This window comes from Pyxicephalus adspersus, chromosome 12 (assembly GCF_032062135.1).
Source record: "Pyxicephalus adspersus chromosome 12, UCB_Pads_2.0, whole genome shotgun sequence".
Taxonomy (NCBI): Eukaryota; Metazoa; Chordata; class Amphibia; order Anura; family Pyxicephalidae; genus Pyxicephalus; species Pyxicephalus adspersus.
This window is the reverse complement of record NC_092869.1, coordinates 32108645-32124198: the sequence shown is the minus strand read 5'-3', so window position 1 is coordinate 32124198 and position 15554 is coordinate 32108645. Positions and strand designations below refer to the sequence as shown.

At 38.2% G+C, this 15554-nt stretch overlaps 1 protein-coding gene across 2 annotated transcripts in view; it reads right to left on the bottom strand.

Annotated features, from left to right (window-relative positions):
• HIF1A (hypoxia inducible factor 1 subunit alpha) overlaps positions 1 to 15554 on the bottom strand; it is a 35436-nt gene that overhangs the window by 1486 nt on the left and 18396 nt on the right. Inside the window, exons 1-13 of one of the 2 annotated variants that reach the window (XM_072428602.1) lie at positions 12603 to 13323; positions 12103 to 12293; positions 7341 to 7486; positions 7176 to 7260; positions 6039 to 6151; positions 5516 to 5718; positions 4843 to 4949; positions 3669 to 3816; positions 2789 to 3012; positions 2437 to 2705; positions 2021 to 2143; positions 1549 to 1931; positions 909 to 1017 (exon numbers count right to left, since the gene is read on the bottom strand). In XM_072428602.1, the coding sequence (XP_072284703.1) occupies positions 909 to 1017; positions 1549 to 1931; positions 2021 to 2143; positions 2437 to 2705; positions 2789 to 3012; positions 3669 to 3816; positions 4843 to 4949; positions 5516 to 5718; positions 6039 to 6151; positions 7176 to 7260; positions 7341 to 7486; positions 12103 to 12293; positions 12603 to 12736 (2235 nt within the window). In that variant the 5' untranslated portion in view covers positions 12737 to 13323. Of the gene's footprint in view, positions 1 to 908; positions 1018 to 1548; positions 1932 to 2020; positions 2144 to 2436; positions 2706 to 2788; positions 3013 to 3668; positions 3817 to 4842; positions 4950 to 5515; positions 5719 to 6038; positions 6152 to 7175; positions 7261 to 7340; positions 7487 to 12102; positions 12294 to 12602; positions 13324 to 15554 lie in introns of those variants that run through there. The other variant, XM_072428603.1, reaches the window with a different exon arrangement.

Genomic DNA, 15554 nt, shown 5'->3' with positions numbered 1-15554 from the left:
CTTACAGGCGAACATAATTATATAATATATGGCAACAAATGATTCAGGTCATTGCAACTCCTCTATTAGGTAGCATGGAGAATCATTACTTTAAGTACAGTACAGGTTGACATTCAAAAATCCGGCCATCAATAATTCGGTTCCTTCAGATTTCGGATCGTATTTTCAAATTCACAGTTTTCTGGAGGCGCCGTTTATGTTTTGATGGCATTGTACTCCAGAATCAGCTGTTGGGTCTTGCTTGCACATGCTTCCCTGCTCATTTATTTGCTGCTGTATAGCCCCATTATGGATTCAGCATCTATTTAAAGGACTGTACAGGTAGTCATTTTCTGATAAATATATACAGCATATATAAATGTAAAATGTTTGGAATTTTCAAAAACCCGGCACTCCTCCCTCCAGGTCCAGAGGTTGCCGGATTTTTGAATGTGAACCTGAACAATGTTTTTGGAAAAAAGTCGTAACAATCCAGAAACAATGTCACCAGTAGGTGGCACTGCAGGCATAAAACCAGCCCTTCCTCTTCCAATGCTACAGTGCGCTGTAGAGGGTGCCTTGTTACTAAAAAAAAAAACAAAAACAAATTTCAGCATTTAAATTTAAGCACTGTATAGTGCAGGGTTTCTCAAACGTTTTGACATTACTATATTCACTATAGCCTTTAAATTACTATATCCACAGCTAACAGTACATTAGTGTGGTGGTCAGTGGGAAGAATTGCTAACCAATGGGAAACAGTTCACCCTTCCTATATTATCATTGGTGTCATTTAAACTGACCTGAGAGGCACAAATTGCTCTTTGCACCTCTAGTAACCTCTGAAGGAACCCTAGGGTTCCACAGAACCCCGGTTGCGATATACCGGTATAGCACATATACAGTCAGACATTTTATTTTGCACTTACCAGTCCCACTGCCTGAAACAAAGGGCCGTCGTTTTCAATTTTGCGTTTTCTCTGGACATTATGTAAAGCAATCATCTTTGGGCTTATTTCATCATCCAGAGGTGCAGATCTGCAAAAAACAAGAAAAGCAACAAATGTGTTAATTAAACCACTAAATTTTCAAATGTATCTGTCTTCACTGGGGAGTTTTTCTAAGTCTTCCAACTCCAAGTCTACCATTCCCCCTCTCTTCTTGCTCAATTACAGAACATCTATTATGTTTTGTACTGTATTGTATTGTATTGGTGGTCATCATGTGATAGGGCAAGGGTTGTGAAAACTACAATGTCCAGCACAATGTGATGGCTGCTTGATCTAGAACGTAAACATTGATTTTCACAATAAACGGCAGTGCCCTTCAAGTTAATACTGGCAAAGGAGAAGTAACATTTACATATAAAATTCTTTTTCGACCACTGTTTGGTTAATTTCTGTAAGTATATGAAGGAAGACTGGGATCACCTGCATTTACTGGCACAAGTGATGTAATACAACATGTTATACACTCTATAAGACAGCAAATGTTTTATGCATACTCAAAATAAAAATAGGGTGTGGTTTTATTTTACACATGAGTTTTAAAGGTACAAAGAATATTTACCTTTTATTCATTGAACTTGTTATACTGGGAGTCCCAGGGCGGGATCTGTCCCTTTCAGCTGTTCTTTCAGTCCTCACAGGAGAACTTGTGCGACTTCTGTTTGTGGTATATGGGGAAGCGGGGGCACTCAGCACCTCTTTAATGCCTGGTGTAACCGAGTGGACAATGATGGTTTGGGGATCATTCATGGCTTCGGTGGTGATTGGTTTTAGATCAGTGGTAGGTGGAACAGTAGATGGCTGGAATATACTGGTTATGCTTCCCAGGGACTGCGTATGGGTGGAATCTGTTTCCAAGGAGGAAAGCTGGTCAAAGCTTCTAAGCTGGAAGTCGTCATCCATTGGGATATACGGAGCCAACATTTCCAAGTCTATGTCTGTTTCCTTTATTCAGATAATAAAAACAAAATATTTATGAACAGCTGGCACATCAAAGAATGGGTAAGAACTGTCAAAAACAGACCGTTATTTACCTGGGTAGAGAATGGAGCCTTTGGTTCTGTGTCAATGGCAAAAAGTTTCTCAACCAAGTCCATCTTAAATTCCCGGGACATGTCACTATCCACATCAAAACAATATTCAGCAGGAGTGCCAGGCTGAAGGTAGGAAGTTGAGGAGAAAAAAAACAGGTATTATGAAAAATCCTTAGGATCATTTCTAAATGCATGGATTTTTTACAGTCTGTTCTAGATTTTTCAACCAAGAAAGACAAAGGCAAACAAAAAAAGACCGTTGTGACTGCAATTATACTTGTCACAAATGTTAACACAAAAAGATTTGTTGAGTTAAGAGACTAACCATAGACAAACAAGGTTTTAAACTAAGTCACGGTCTAATAAAAAAACATCTTCAATTTCTATACTTAATGTCCTAAATATCTTGTCCTTACCTCTGTTGAACTTTGGCTGCTGCTAATATCAGATGGACTAGATGGCTTGGAGAGCTGTGGAACTGTAAAAGCCAGTTCCATCTGTTCTGGGCTAGACTCCATCTTGATCAACACCTCCCTGTTCAGTGCCGGGTCTGTATTGCTACGCAAAGGCTTTGGCATCTCTGGTGCTGGAAGCGAAGACACCAGTATGTTTTCTGGAGGCTTACTGGTCGAGTGCAACATGACGTCATTATATAGTGGGACATCATCATACTGAGGCTCTGAATCTATATTGAAAATGATCGGAGAAATTATATCCTGCTCAGGTGATAGAAATATTCTAGATTAATTCCAAATAGGAGACACGCACCACTAGAAGTGAAGTCCAAGGCTATGATCTCATCTCCAGCATCAGGTGCAAGAACAGTCAGTGACTCTGGCTCGGTTTTGAGTTTCTCAAACAGGCTGTCGCTGTCTTCCTCTACATCTAGTTTAGTAAAGATCTTTGGCATCTTCATCTCTGCAGATTCTGGAGGTGCCAAAGTAGACTCTGTCTGGCCGAGAGACAAGATTAGATCTTTCTCCACTACGCCACTAAAATCACAAAACAAAAAAAGTCATTAAATCATCAGTTCACTTGTGAAATCATACTACCAGAAAACATATTTCTATGAGTAGAGACTGAATTTGTTACTATGTGAGATACAAACAAGGCATAAAGATTCTACATCCGCACTAACAGGAAAGAGCTGGGGACGTGTTTAGATATTTGTATTATCTCAGCCCAAGAGGAAACTGCTATGATGTGCAGATACAAAGTGGACTTCTGTAGACAGATGCAAAGCCTCCTTGTCAGTCACTTTTCCCACTGTGATGTAGGGAGAAAGACTCTCACATTGGGAAACTGCAGACTATAACGCATGCAGAAATTCAGTCACCCCAAAAGTGTCACAAAGTTAGAAAAAAAAAAAAAACTTTACAAAACCAACTGTGGATACTTAGTTTACTTCAAATAAATATCCTTAAATCTCTCTGCTAGGGTAAAATATACTGATAGTTAATGGAATGTTTAGTATTTGATACATATATGACATTCTTTAGAACAAATTAAAATGCATTCAATATAGATACATTGGATATAAACTATTTTGCAGCAAATCTGTTTTAAAGGCATGGAAACAATGCAGCTGTCTAATGTAGTGTAATCTAATATTATATATGGATAATATAATGTAATAAAAAGCACTTACCTGAGGACATAATTCACACACACAATACACTGGGGCTGGGAGTTCTTTGTGTTGTAAATAACAGTGGCTTGGGTCTCCACCCAGACATAGCCACCTTTCTTGGCCAACATCCTGTACTGCCCTGTTGTCACCTGTCCTTTTGTGAACACTACAAAAAAAAAAAGGAGGTAATTAATGAACAGGTCTCTCCAATGTCTGTCAAGGTTTCTTCAATACAAATGCAGCCTAGTACAGACATAATATTTTTTATTATTAAACACAATCCTACATATCACTAGAGGAATCCACTGATGTATTGATTATTTGAGTGTATTGAGCCAAGACAAACATTTACAGTTCAGCAAAGGACCCAATACATTTTAGCACCGATACCTTCAGAGCCAGCTTATAGAAGCATGCTGCTGATGGTCTTAAGACCACATGCAGGATCAGTGCATAGGTTAGGCAATGATAGGATCAGGGATAGGGGTTACAGTTAGGTTTTACATTTAGAGTTACGGGGATAGATGTCAAGTTTGCAGTTTGAGAGTTAAGGGAAGGGGGCATTTTTTGACAATATTACAATAGAATATGACTATATTACAATAGAAAAAAAGTTTCTTGAGAGACATTTTGAGAAGCATGTTAGCATTGAATTTAAATCATATGCTGCAACTTTAAACGAAGTTTTGGTGCTCTGCATTGCTATTTGTACTGAGAACATCTCCACACAGAGCTTGGCTCGGACATGGATCAACATTGCTAGTAGTTTTAAATAACATTTTACCAAGTGGAAACGCCACCACAATTACAGCTACACTAATCACATAAAACAGTTTAAGGTGCTGTATTGGTGGAAAGTAGAAAACTAGCATTTAATTACACTTGCAAAAAAGGTTTTGGGTTTCATGGCTGGAAAAGCATATATGCTGGTGCCTCTCACGCCTGCTTTTCAAAGCTGTTGGCAGTGATTTATTGCAACAGGGTCATTATGAACAAGAATTTTCAGCTGTTTCAGCAAGTTAGAACTTCATCCTGAAGCCAAGTCGCTATGCAGTAGTTCAGAGAATCCAGGATGAGGTGGAGAAAAGGTAAAAAACAATCATTGCATATGCTAGTAATAGTTACTAAAAATCACCCTGTGACTCAAGAAAGAATATTAGGCTAAAGTCACAATAAACCCATTAGAACTTACTGTCATGATGGGCTTTGGTCAGGTGGTCTGAGTCGAGGGCATGATAATACTCATACACTGAACGTCCCAGGAGTTCATCTGGCTCATATCCCACCAGTTCTGTAACTCTGCAAGAAAAAAAAAATCAAATAATGCATCTTGAGGACTGCAGAGTAGTCTATAAGCTGGTCAACCAATGCAAAATATTACAACTGGGACCCAAATATTTCTTAAAGCCTTTAATATTTTTGACAATTAACGAGGTTCTTTAAGTCATAAAAGTTACAACTGTTATCTGGATTAGACTGGTAATAAATTCTACTATAATGTATCAATCATTAACTACCAAAAGTACACAGAAGCTTTGTGTGCAATAAAAATGAGGAAGCAAAATTTTACTACTGACTTTGAAGTAGAATTACTTTGGCAGGTAGCAATGCTTTAAAATACAAATCAAGTCTCCATGTGAAAACATGTAAGCCCATAGCCTCTCTCACAACAGACAGATTTTAGTAGACAGAACCAATATGTTATTTCCTAAATGGCTCCTGCTGCACTGTAGCTTGTAAAAACCCAGACCAATATTATTCCTAATGACCAATAGGTGGTGCTCTTGTTCTACAATATCAAAGGCTTGATTTCACCATTGCAATGACCTAGATATACCTAAAGATACATGTTTTGCTTCACACACCTTTCATCACAATAAGAAAACTTCATGTCAAGGCTGTGACGGCTCAGGAAGGTTTTACTGTCCAATGGAAATTCAATATTAGATGGGTGAGGGATGGGCTCACAGATCAGCACCATACAGGTCATGGGTGGCTTCTTATATCCACAATGGTTTTGGTTGTTGCAGTTGTCATATACACGCATGTGCCCTGTGCAGTGAAGAACCTGAAAACCAAAAACACAATATAAGCACTTGCTGGATATTTAGAATTTAATAAAGCAGTCAAACACACACACCAACAACTTGCATTGGACCTCATATGGTTCATAGATAAATGTTTCTAGAGCTTTAATAATCTCTACAAATTTGGCTACAGCAAGAACTCGTATGTGGGTCATGCAACATCCATGTACTCTCTACAGTATTTTGAGAATGTCGTAACCAGCCTCTAGTCTTCTATTTTGCATGGGGAATAAACTCATTGCAAAAACAGAAAATCAGCAATGAAATGACCCTGTGCTGGTCACGTAGTATGCCATTTTACCTTCCAGGTGGCAGACTTGATATTCACGGTTCTCCCGCGGCTTGTAAGAGTGCACTTCATACGCAGGAAGAAGCTGCGCTCTGTGATTTGCTCTTTACCCTTTTTAGCTGGTCCTAAAAGTACATAAAAAGTGAAATTGATCAATGCAAGTGTTTTGGTCATCCTCTGCACTTGTCACATTTCTGAGAGAAAAAAATTATCATAGTCCAGATGTGTGGGTTATCTTGCTAACACCTTTAATTGGACATCACTTACATAAAACTTATTAGTTATTCAGAAATGCATATTTGTTTGTACATAAAACTTTAATTTAAAGACGAGATGGGATGTTCAGGTGTGCATTTAAAACATTATATGTAAAATAAATGGAAGATGGTTGCTGCACACAGAGAAATAGCCCTAGACACACAAAAACATCATTACATACACATTTACGTATGTTGTAAAGCACTCACAGGTCGTTCAATGACTGCTAATTAAAGAGATTGATTATCTGATCAAAGCTTCAATGGGGCACTTGTCATTTGAAAATAATTTTTATTAATATTAATAAACAGGATTTCTATAGCGCCAACATATCACGTAGCACTGTACATTAAATAGGGGTTGCAAAAGACAGACAAATACAGACAGTGACAGAGGAGGAGAGGACCCTGCCCCGAAGAGCTTACAATCTAGTTGTAAACCTTTTCTTTACTACCAAGCCTTGCAAGACTAAACCTAGTTTTCAATAAACTTGTGCCCATCACCTGGGTTGGCTTATACCAGAGATTTATAAGCCAATTTCTTTTCAGAATCGAATTGATGTCAGCTGATTTGATGGGCAGCTTTACCATGTTAACATGACATTTAAGGCATTTCCCACTGTAGAACAATGCAAAGTAAATGAATATATCTGAATCCATTGCAAACTGTTTTTCCAGTCTTCTTATACATTTTAATTTTGCTTGTTTACCAAATGCACTAAATGAGGAATATGAATATGAATTCATTTATATAGAGAACATGCTGCTGTTGAAGTAGCTCCCTACAGACAACAATTGGTGGTAATCAGACTTGTGGCCAAATCCCACAATAAAGGAAATGTACAATTGTAATACGCACAATAAACATTTGTGCAGGTTCATAGGTACATACCATTTCTGAATGTCAACATTTCCCTCAGCTCTTCATGATCACAGGGGTGGATGAAGTCAAACACACTGTGCCCAGTCAGCTCAAACTAAAAAGAAAAATCAAAGTTGTGATATACATATGGACAAGAACACACTATACAAAGACCAACGAGTATGGAATTCATACCTGCGTGAGTCCCATGCACTTGTTGACATTTTCAGACAGGTAGATCATGTCTCCTTCTTCGGTCAGGACCAAAACAAATCCCTCCAAGGCTTTCAAATAAAAGCAATTCAGCTGTTTCTCCATTTCAGACTCTCCATCTAAGTCACCTAAAGGAAAGAATAGCGATTGAATTATGTTAAGAAAAAAATAATTCAAAAGTCATTGGTCACACCAAGATCAATTGGTACAAAATGATCTTCTCTTTCATGCCCTTGGAGAAACGAGTTGCTATTTTGGAACAGGAACATGCATTTCGCTACAAAGTGTGCTGCCATCCAATAGCATCACTTCGATGTATGTAGCAAATGAGAGCAAGAGTCTTTGTAGTACCTGAATATTTGGCTAGTTTTAGTTTTAGATGTGCAGTGGTTTACTGCACTACAAACCACTCCCATTCAACTGTATAGGAGTGACTGGGAATCATTCTGTGAATACATTCAACTGTGCCTGCCTTCACATTGCAGAGGTTTGTGCTATGGTACCTGGACAAGACAAGTAGACTCTAGCTTTGAGTGGCCAGGTGCTTCCATTGAATTTAAATTCCTGTTGTGTCTTTCACTCCCTACAAACCCCCTTTTTTTAATCCAAGTTTGTACTGTTCTGTATCCATTTTGGACATTTAATAGTAAAAAAAAAAAAAAAAAATGAACCATTTAGAAGATGATTGGTAGGAAATATTCTGCTTAAATATTGGCTTCCTTGTATATCTGTCTTCATCCATTTATTTGCAAACTAATAAGGATCACAACTCTAAGGACGAGTGCTGAATATCCAGGAACCTGCTATATTTAGAGACTACTTAACATGCACGTGGATCAAGTTGTTTCTAAATCTGTACAGATTAACCTGTAAAAACCTCATTGTCATAGGAGCAGACACTGGAAAGTCATGGAAAGTAATCTATGCATGCTGTAGTGGTATCTTAACAATACAAGTAAATATAGATGGATCTCTTAAAAACCATTTAAAGTAGACTTAACAATATTTTTGAACTACTAAGATTTTTTTTTACCTGTCTGTCCATTTTCTTTTTCACCGGTATTTTTTTTAGAAGAAAAAGGAATGGAAATCCCTAACTTTAGTGTTGTAATAGAAGACAAGTGAAAAACTTTTGAATAGGAGGTTAAGCTGCTAACAACTAACAGAGGATTTAGTTTTACTTGTAAGGAGGAGAGCCAGGTCATAGACACTTATTACTGCTCCATTGTGCAAAGAAACCATGATGGGGCTTTGCAGGGTGCAGACTGGAGCACAATTATAATGTATGAGGTGGGGTGAGGTGTGAGAAGCGCAGTGATGCCTAGCAAAGAACAGATAGCAATATCAGTCTCTAATATTTGAGCCAATGGTCCTGATTTATTAAAGTTCCCCAAGGCTGGAGAGGATACACTTTCATCAGCGAAGCTGGGTGATCCAGCAAACCTGAAATATATTTCCTAAAAGTCATTTGGTATTCGTTAGCAAATGTTTACAATCCTAGACCACATCCATTCCAGGCTTGCTTGATCACCCAGCTTCATTAAAAGTTTATCCTCTCCAGCCTTGGAGAGCTTTAATAAATCAGGCCCTATGTGTAGTGATATCCCCGATTGAACATAAGTCTTAAGCAACTCCTACCCTCATTCAGAACTATATATGAATGTTTTTGCTTTACATTGCCTTATTAAGAATTCTTAAAGCAATAGGTTTTGTATTTATCCAGCATACCAATCACTGAGTAGAAAGACGTGTAAAGCACAGATGAGAACTCATGTCCCAATTCTCACACCATTGGGAAATTAGCAGCATGCTTTGACGGGCAACTTGTCAGTTCTTGCACTTGCCCAAAGGGCTAAAGTTTTTGAGTGCATATAAGCTACCATTACTATAGACTGCTGAATCCAAGTCATTAATGTTACAACAAACATGTAATCCCTACTCAATCACCCATTGTATGGTAAGTGACTTAATGTTCCATTGTCCTTGCATGTTATGTTATATCTGCAACTGAAGCCCCGAGACAAACCCAGTATTATGAAGTATGCTGCACACATGTGGGCATCCCCGGTCTCTCAAAAGGAAATGATTTCCAATTCCAAGCTGATCAGGACAAGAGGAGAAGAAGAAATTTGGATGAACATGGCAGATCACTCCTCTCATGTTACAATCAAAAATCACTTTGTAATTTGGATTGTTTAATACTAGACCAATGTTCTCTCCAGACCCTTTTAGCTGGGCGCACCACCCGGCAATTTTCAGTTACCACCCGGCTGTTTTTGGGGGATTACTGATGAGTTGGGTTACAATACAGGGGCTGCAACCCGCCTACAATTTCTTCCCACCCGGCTTAAAAAAAATTCTGGGTGGAATACTGTAGACTTGTATATCAACTACTGAAAGAGAGTTTACACTCAAAACGTAAAATGTTTAGATGACAGCAAGTTCCTATTTCCTGTGAATCTCAGAGGAACTAGAGAGAAGGGAGAACTAGCAGACACAAGGCCAAAAAACAAACCTAACAGCCATGGTATACTTTGTATGAATGATTGCTTTCTGTAGTGCTGTTTGGTCCAGCTGTCAGGCTGATCCTTTCAGGAGAATATTACCACTTAGAGAGCAGAAACTGAAGATAAACCTTAGTATAATTGGCTGTGATGTAACTGCTCCAGCTGTTCTGAATGGCAGAGGAAATAGAGGGATTGCACTAAATCAGGATTAACCGGCACGCAAAGTCACAAATACTTGCTGACTTTCATTGAAACAAAAACAGTGTTATGAAACATAAAGGCTGCTGCTGCCGGTCTTTTTCAGATAATGCTGCTTGCCCAGCTGTTTCTGTATTCAGAAGCCAACTTACATACGGATTCAAAGCTATGCAGCAAGTGAAGTCAAAACTCATCTGCTTACTAGACTATCCAGTGACTCAGAAAACACGCAGATTCAGGTGATTCAGCCAGGGAATGCCCAAACTTTAATTGCATCATTATCTTTATATAAACTCCTATTTGCCTGGCTTTAATGCAGATTTTCTGACTCTCTAAAGCTTAACTCCAGACAAAATACAGCAGCAGCTCTAAGTCAAATACATCATTAAATGCAAGCAAGTCCTCGTGAACCAAAGACTACAAGGAAACATGACTAGTCAGCTGTGCAAGGAACATTTTTATAGAAGCGGAGGAACAAACAAAGTGACAAAGTTATTCAGCCTGCTTCTTCAGCTTTTCTTTTTTTTCACAGGCTGGATGAGGCTCCCTCGACCTTTTTACTAAGAATGAACCCGAGACATCTTTCAGGTCAAGAAACCTGAACCTAGGATCGCTACATCCACAGCACATTATTTTGGTGGCCATTAGGAAGAATGCCTCTTACATTTCTGGCCAGTGGGATGAATGTCATCTTTACAAATGTCCAAAAAACAATGTTGGAGTCAGTTAATTGTTCATTGCTCAATGATCCTGGGCAAGCCCTGGAGGGACCCCAGGTTTCCACAGAACCCTGGATCTGAAACACTAGGCTAGAGGAAGAAATCCATTTTATTACAAAATTGCAGCAGAGAAAGTCAGACCTTTCCTTCCTAGACAAGACTGTGCTCTGTGACAGCCGTCTAAATCTCAGAACTTAAAAGACAGAAATATAAATTATATTGTAGGTAAAAATGCTTGCATATATGCAATTCATAGTTGTGTATTTGTTTGCCTCCAGTTCAGGTTTAAGTGACCTGAAAGCAGTTTGCAGCAAGTCCAGTCTGAACCCGTTATCTGCATACTTCAGGGGAAATCAGACATTACAGGGTTCCCTTAAGGTTATGTTAAAAAAAATACTAAATAAAACTAAATGACTTTATTTAGACTGAACTGGAAAATAGTTTAATATTCAATTCTGTAACTGAAACCCTAATCAGGAGAGAATATGCTGGAAGCAGGAATTGCAAATGAGAGTTACAATTGTATGAAACAATGAGCTTTGGAGGCATATGGGCTCTATTCTACATTTAATTAGCAAAAGAGCCTTCTTTAAATCCAATGTCAGATTGGTACATACTGTTGGCATTTTGTCATGTGATCTCCGACAAAGAAGGATCTGGGTTTGGATTAGGTGAACGTACCTATAATATGACCAGCACTCAAGAAAACCTGGAACATTTTGCCCAGGACTGGCAAGCATTTCTTCCTGCTGTCACGGTTTTGTATTCATTAAAACAATTTAGATATCTAAAGTTAATCTAAAGGTTTTTTTCAATGTTTATCTCTGCTCTTAAAATACAGAGAATTTCCATTTACTTTGGAGAGATTTCTTCTTATTCCCCTTATTCTGGAAAATAAAAATCTCCCCAATAGACTCAGGCAGAAAAATAAAATATGTATTACAGGATTTTATCTATATACCAGGCTCTCTTTTTAAACATGGGGAACCCTTGAAATAACTTTCAGGTATTAGGGAACCGAGATGCTCAGTTGATGGTACATTAGCCTAGTCAATGGAATGAATTACTCTTCTGTGTGGTCCAGTGGGAGGAATGACACTCTTACAGGTGCCAAAACAGATCAATGGTGTCATTGTTAACTGACCTGAGAGGCACAAATTGCTCAAGGAACCCCTAGTCAAGAAACACTGCTTGATCCTATCAGAAATAATTGATGGGCTTTTCATACACATAGAGGTACTGGATCTGCTTAAAATAGAAACAAATAGGACAGCTGAATATGCTGCAACAAGCTCAGACCATATCCAATTATTGTCTCACCTGCATCGAGGAGTCTTCTTACACGCAGATAACTGATGGTGAGCCTCATTATGGAGGCTTTATCAAGATGAGAGCTGACATTGTGAGGCAGAGGCAGCTGGTGGGACAGTTCATAAAAGACCTCCGATTCTTTGCTTCTCCGACACCTTGCAGCATCTCGGGATTTCTCTTTCCGCCGCTCCGAACTGATCCTGAAAAGTATAACATTTTAATATACATTTGGTAACATAGCAATAAGTATAAACTCATAAAAATAAAAAGAAATATCCTTAATGAAGACAAATGTAATTATATAGTACAATAGTAGGGCCGGGCCACAAATATAGGGCCATATCTATGGTACTTTGATCTTGCAGGCAGGCAAAACACACTGACTGAGGGTTTAGTTTATTTTTATTATATATATATATATATATATATATATATATATATATATATATATACACATATACACACACATACACACACACATATACATACATACATACACAAACACACACCTTTCAATGTCTGCCCTTGACTCCTTCCACGGCATTCTACTGGTCAATTCCAATACAGAAGGATTTACCAACCAATAGGGAGATGGAGGCAGTGAGGTCACCTCTAGGAAAATAACAAATTTGCATATGCCCATGTTCAGGGATTTGGAGAAACATGGGATAAAATAAACAGGGAATATATCTACATATCTTGTCAGGCTAGTTACCTAGTTTTAGACTAAAAATAAGTTGTTTTTTTTAGTTTTGTTAGAACATTTGGAAATAGATTTTTTAAGAGATGGATTTTGCCCTCTGTACAAAAATGCTGCCAAGTTGCAGGATTTTAATGCTCCCCTTCCAATCCCAAAACAACTTTTCTAACAGAGCTTCTATACATCTAAATTGTATTTTTTGTTTTTGCAGGTAATGGCAAACTAACTGCATTGTGCGACAAACACCAAGACACACGGCTCTCACTTGCAGGAACTTACAAAACAAATTATATGCCAAAAGAATTGTCCAAAATTCTAATAACCAGAATTTATGAACTGCAAGACATTCCATTAGCAATAACTTTAAATAATTTAGTTGGTACAATATTTGACTGTGTCTTTTTCCCCACCAGAAATCAGTCACTAAATACAAACTCAAAGTAATATGAAAACACCTCCCGTGAAACGCTGTTTGCCCTGAAACCCTAAAAATTTCAATTTGTATTATTTTCCATTGACATGAGAAAGAATGACTCAGAGCCCAAAAAATGAATCTGGATGATGCAAAGCGAAGAAATAAACCATTAGCGTGCTGTCCCCACCCCCCTCCCCAAGCTTTAGTATTGTTTAGGCATGAATTGTTCTGCTTCATGGAATTTCCTCTAAGTTGAAAAGGGGCATTAGACGGTTTGAGTTGCATTAAAACCTGTTTTTTCATAACAGGTTTTAACGGGTTCAAGATTACAAACACACATATCTTTGTATGCCAGAAGAAAGTCTCAGATTAGGAAATGTAGAAGTTAGACAGCTTTTTTTCTTTAGGAAATCAGTGACGGAAGCAAAGACAAGAAGCCCTGTGCAAGAAACAAATTCCTCTGGCTGGAGCTTACTCAGGACTCCCTCCTAAACCCCATGTGACCACACCTAAGCAAGGTGATTGGCTGCATAGGCACACAGTATTTTAATATAGGAAGATATGGAAAATCATTGTTTTCCCATTTGGGAATACAGGTGTGCAGGATTGCTGGCTCCCACTGCAGGACTGGGCCTGTCCTTATACAGATAACTTACACCATGGTATATCAGGGCTTCTAAGGCTAATAGTTAAAGGTCTGAACTGTAATAAACTTTTAGTGAGAGCTGCAGCTTATCAATTATGCTGGCACACTATGGAAATAGAGAGAGAACAGGCAGAAGAAACAATGTAGAATACTCAACCCAAATACCTGAACAGATCTGTCAGGCTGCCCAGACTCACCAAGAACTCTCCAAGCCCAGACTGAGCAGTTGTGTAATGACCGCTAGTAAAGCCTAGAGGGAAAACTGCACGGCGACCCGCCCTGAAAATTGTGTCTAGGGATCACATTAATGTGAAATACAATTCAATATACCTAAAAGATATTTCATAGCCCGGGAGACAAATTGCAAAGCCCTATTGTTTCACAAGGTTAAGCCATTTAAACTAATTAGCTCTATGACTAGGAGGAATGAGCCAAAATGGCCATTTTCAAATGTGTTTGCATGTCATCTTCTCCAACAAAAACATAGGTCATGCCATTGCTGGCCTACTGCCACTAATGCTAACCCACTGGCTTCAATATTCCGCTAATCAAAAACAGGTTTATATCTGGCGTTTTAGAGAAAACAATACTTTCTCTTTCAGAATACTATTTCTAGATAAGTGACTCAATATACCGCCAATTTAAAGAATAGAAAGAAACATGGAGGTCATCTGAGATTTTAAGCTCTTCTGGGCAGGATCCTACCCTCCTCCTGTGTATCTGTCTGTGTCTGCCATTTGCAACTCTTATCCAAAAATATCCAAAATATAATGGCACTATATAAATACTGTTTCTTTATTATTTTTAATATGTATTGGCTCTTGACTTTTTTTTTTACTATGGGCTTGCCTTGCTTTTACCTAAGCTGAGACAGACAGTTAGCGGGATAAAGCATCCAATGCCAACTCTTTATCCTACCTTTTACTGGCCATGATGGATTACATCCAAAACACTGGGTTTCCTCTTCCCTTTAGAGAATGCTATTACTTTGATGGCTTAAACACAGTATAGCAAAACATTGGATTCCCACTTTTAACCCTAATATTGGCAATAATGACTTACACCCTGTGGAACAATTGCTGTAATTGGATTGCTACTTGGCCCATTAATGGCCAATATTTGCCTACACACAGTAGGACAATACATTGACTCACACTCTTTATTGTACCCATTACTGACCATGTTGGTTTGCACATAGTATAACAAGGTATAGGAATCTTACATTTTAATATGCTTAGAACAGATATAACAATTACTTTTCTAGCTCAAATGTCTTTTAAAAAGTCACAATGAACAGTCTACACCCAGGCAAGAGCTGCTGGTAATGTACTTTTTCACATAAAACTATTTGCACATGGTGATTATCACTATAAAGTCAGACAAAAAAAAAAAAAAAAAAGTAGGTAATAGGTAGAAATATCCACTGCAAAATATGTTACTTGTCACCTTTTCAAGAAAATGCTGACTGGACCCCATGCAATGCAAAGCTCAGAATACAGAATCTACATAGCAGTAACCATGGAAAAAGAAATGTTAAGAAACGGAATGTGTTGCTAGTACACAATGTTCCTGAAAATGGCTTTAACCTGCCTGAGGCTGAGCAGGAAATAGGTCATGGTTTATGGGCATTTTCTCTATATAAAAAAAAAAAAAAAAAAACACATCAGACGATATCAGAAGAAAGATCAAGTTATATAAAC